The sequence below is a fragment of the Oryzias melastigma genome, linkage group LG23 (assembly GCF_002922805.2).
Source record: "Oryzias melastigma strain HK-1 linkage group LG23, ASM292280v2, whole genome shotgun sequence".
NCBI lineage: Eukaryota > Metazoa > Chordata > Actinopteri > Beloniformes > Adrianichthyidae > Oryzias > Oryzias melastigma.
The window spans coordinates 6,315,794-6,318,538 of record NC_050534.1 but is presented as its reverse complement, the minus strand read 5'-3'; the positions used below and the strand labels follow the sequence as shown (position 1 = coordinate 6,318,538).

The window sequence follows — 2,745 nt, the reverse complement described above, 5'->3', positions numbered from 1 at the left end:
TTCTGTCTTGCAACCTAAAATCTTCATAAATAATCAGAATGAATGTTCTTTTGATGCGTCTTGACTTGTTTCTGAATCAGATGGATGAGGTATCTGCAGATGCGGTCACCCTGGACCTCCTGAGAGGAGCCAGAGAGACGGTGAGAGCCAGTCCTCTGGGGGTCATCCAGACCCCCATGATCAGCTGGTCTCAGACCACTTTACCTCTGAGCATCAGCTGTGACGTCCACATCAAACTGGAGAACCTGCAGAGAACTGGTACGTAGGCGGTTCCTGGACCCGCGCTGTGTCTCCGTCACTGATTTGCTGTTGGTTTCCGGCTAACAGGCTCTTTCAAGATCCGTGGCGTCGCCAACCAGTTTGCCAGGAGACCGAGCGGTGGACACTTTGTCACCATGTCTGCTGGGAATTATGGGAAATCTTTTGCGTACGCCTTAAAACACTACGGCTCCAAGGGAAAGGTGGTGATGCCTGAAACCGCCCCGGAGTCCAGGTCCATCCTCATCAAGGTCAGAGGTCAACTAAATGTGAATGATGTTAGCAAAGTCTGAACTTTCTTACTGGTTGATTTCCCTCAGAGTTTTGGAGCGGAGGTGGAGCGAGTTCCTACATCAGGTCTGATGGAGGTGGTGCAGCGCTGTGTGCGCGAGGAAAACATGACTTTCCTGCATTCCTACGATGACCTGGATCTGATAGCGGGACACGCCAGGTACGCCCTCTGAGCCCCATTGGGTCTTCGAGAACGCAGGTTCTCAAAGGTGCATTGATCCATGGTGTTCACACTGGACAAGCAGGGAGGGGCTTCCTCTTCTTTTTATATTGCTTACTAGCACAGACTTTTTCTTTCACAGCTCTTTTCTGAAATATATAGGAGACTTGGTGTCATGAAATTCAGTACCTGATTGGCTTCACTGTTGCAGTCTGGGCCTGGAGCTGCTGGAGCAGGTGCCGGAGCCCGATGTGGTGGTGGTGTGCTGCGGTGGAGGAGGTCTACTGGCCGGAGTCGCTTCTGCCATTAAACTGTCAGGCTGCAATAAAACCAGAATCTACGGCGTGGAACCGGAAGGAGGTAACAGCAGACAGATCAGGGGTTTCAGAAGTCCAGATCTGCATCAGCTTTAAGGTCTGTTTCACTTCCAGCCTGCACCATGTACACAAGCTTCAGAGAGGACAAACCCGTCTGGATGGATGCTAAGAGTGTCGCCTCTGGTCTTGCACCGCCCTCTGCAGGTTAGACTCTGTCAGTGCATTTCATCCATCCAATAATCCACATCCATCCATCCATCATATCCATCCATCCATTCATGCACATCCATCTATTCATCCACATTCATCCATCAACATCCATCCATCCATCATATCAATCCACCCACATCCATCCATCCATCCATCCATGCACCCATTAATCATCCATCCACATCCATTCATTCATCCAGATCCATTCATCCATCCAGATCCATCCATCCATCATATCCATCCATCCATCCATCCATCCATCCATAGAACCCACTGAAACCCTTTTATGGTCATGAGGTTGCTGGAGCCTATCCCAGCTACTGTTGGGTGCAGGTGGGTTCACCTTTAACAGATTATCACCTACACTCACACTTACATGCACACTTTCACAAACACTCCCACAGACTCACAAACACACTTTCACACACTTACACATTATCGCACACACACTCACAGTCTTAAAGACTCACAAGCAGTCTCACATACTCACAGACACACTCTTGCAGACTCACATACACATCCATTTGCATAAACAACTTAAACACTCTCAGACTCACAAACACACTCAAACACTCACAAACACATTCACATGCACAAACACACTCTCCCTCTCACACACACAAATGAACTCTCACACAGACTAACACGCACAAAGACACACTTACACACATTCTCACACCATCCCTCAGTCAAGTCCGGATCAGAACCAGGACTTTCCCACGTCTGGTTTGAATCTTTTTCTTCTTCTTTGCTCTCCAGGCCGGCTGCCGTACGAGCTGTGCCGACGCTTCGTGGAGAGGATCGTCCTGGTGAGCGATGGGGAAATCAAAGAAGCCGTCTCCACCCTCTACAAAGCTGGACTCGTGGTGGAGCCGTCGGGAACTGCCGCTTTCGCAGCCGTCGTCAACGGCAAGATTCCCGACCTGGAGGGGAGGAGGGTCGTCTGCATCCTCAGTGGAGGGAACATCGGAAAAGACGAACTTGTCACCTTTCCTGGATAAAAAACTAAATGAGATGTATCAGAAATCTGCTCTACTGTAGATTTACTGTTTCCTCTAGAAACATTTTGATCAATTTAGTATGAAATCAGTCAAATAATTTCTACTATTTTTAACTTTTAACAGATTAAATTTGAGGACAACACGATAGTTTAACAGTTTGCCAACCATCGTGTGACATTTGTCTCCACAATACAGTAATATAGACAGGAGATTATTGTGTACTGTAGTTTTACAGCATTCAAACTGTCCCATATCATGACACCTCCTTAGCCATGCTAGACACTAGATACTGAATGTTTGTGGTGAAATTATTTTGTAACATCTTAAGTGCTGTGCATTATGGGAGATTTTGACTTCCGTTTTCAGCTGCTGGATTAAAAAAAAAATAATAATAATAAACCCATACCATCACTCCTCCACTTCTGTGCCTGTGTGTCCTTTATAATGGACATTTTGTTTACCTGTATATTTCTTAAGTATTTGTAGATAACCTTCTAAGTCCTATAGT

The 2,745-nt window shown here is 46.7% G+C and overlaps 1 protein-coding gene across 1 annotated transcript in view; it reads left to right on the top strand.

Moving 5' to 3' along the window:
• srr (serine racemase) overlaps nt 1-2,656 on the top strand; it is a 3,759-nt gene extending 1,103 nt beyond the window's left edge. The window contains exons 2-7 of the mRNA XM_024285455.1: nt 81-258; nt 328-509; nt 579-709; nt 921-1,069; nt 1,141-1,230; nt 1,996-2,656. Coding sequence (XP_024141223.1) covers nt 81-258; nt 328-509; nt 579-709; nt 921-1,069; nt 1,141-1,230; nt 1,996-2,237 — 972 coding nt within the window. The 3' untranslated portion in view covers nt 2,238-2,656. The remainder of the gene's footprint in view (nt 1-80; nt 259-327; nt 510-578; nt 710-920; nt 1,070-1,140; nt 1,231-1,995) is intronic.
• The last annotated feature ends 89 nt before the right edge of the window (nt 2,657-2,745 follow it).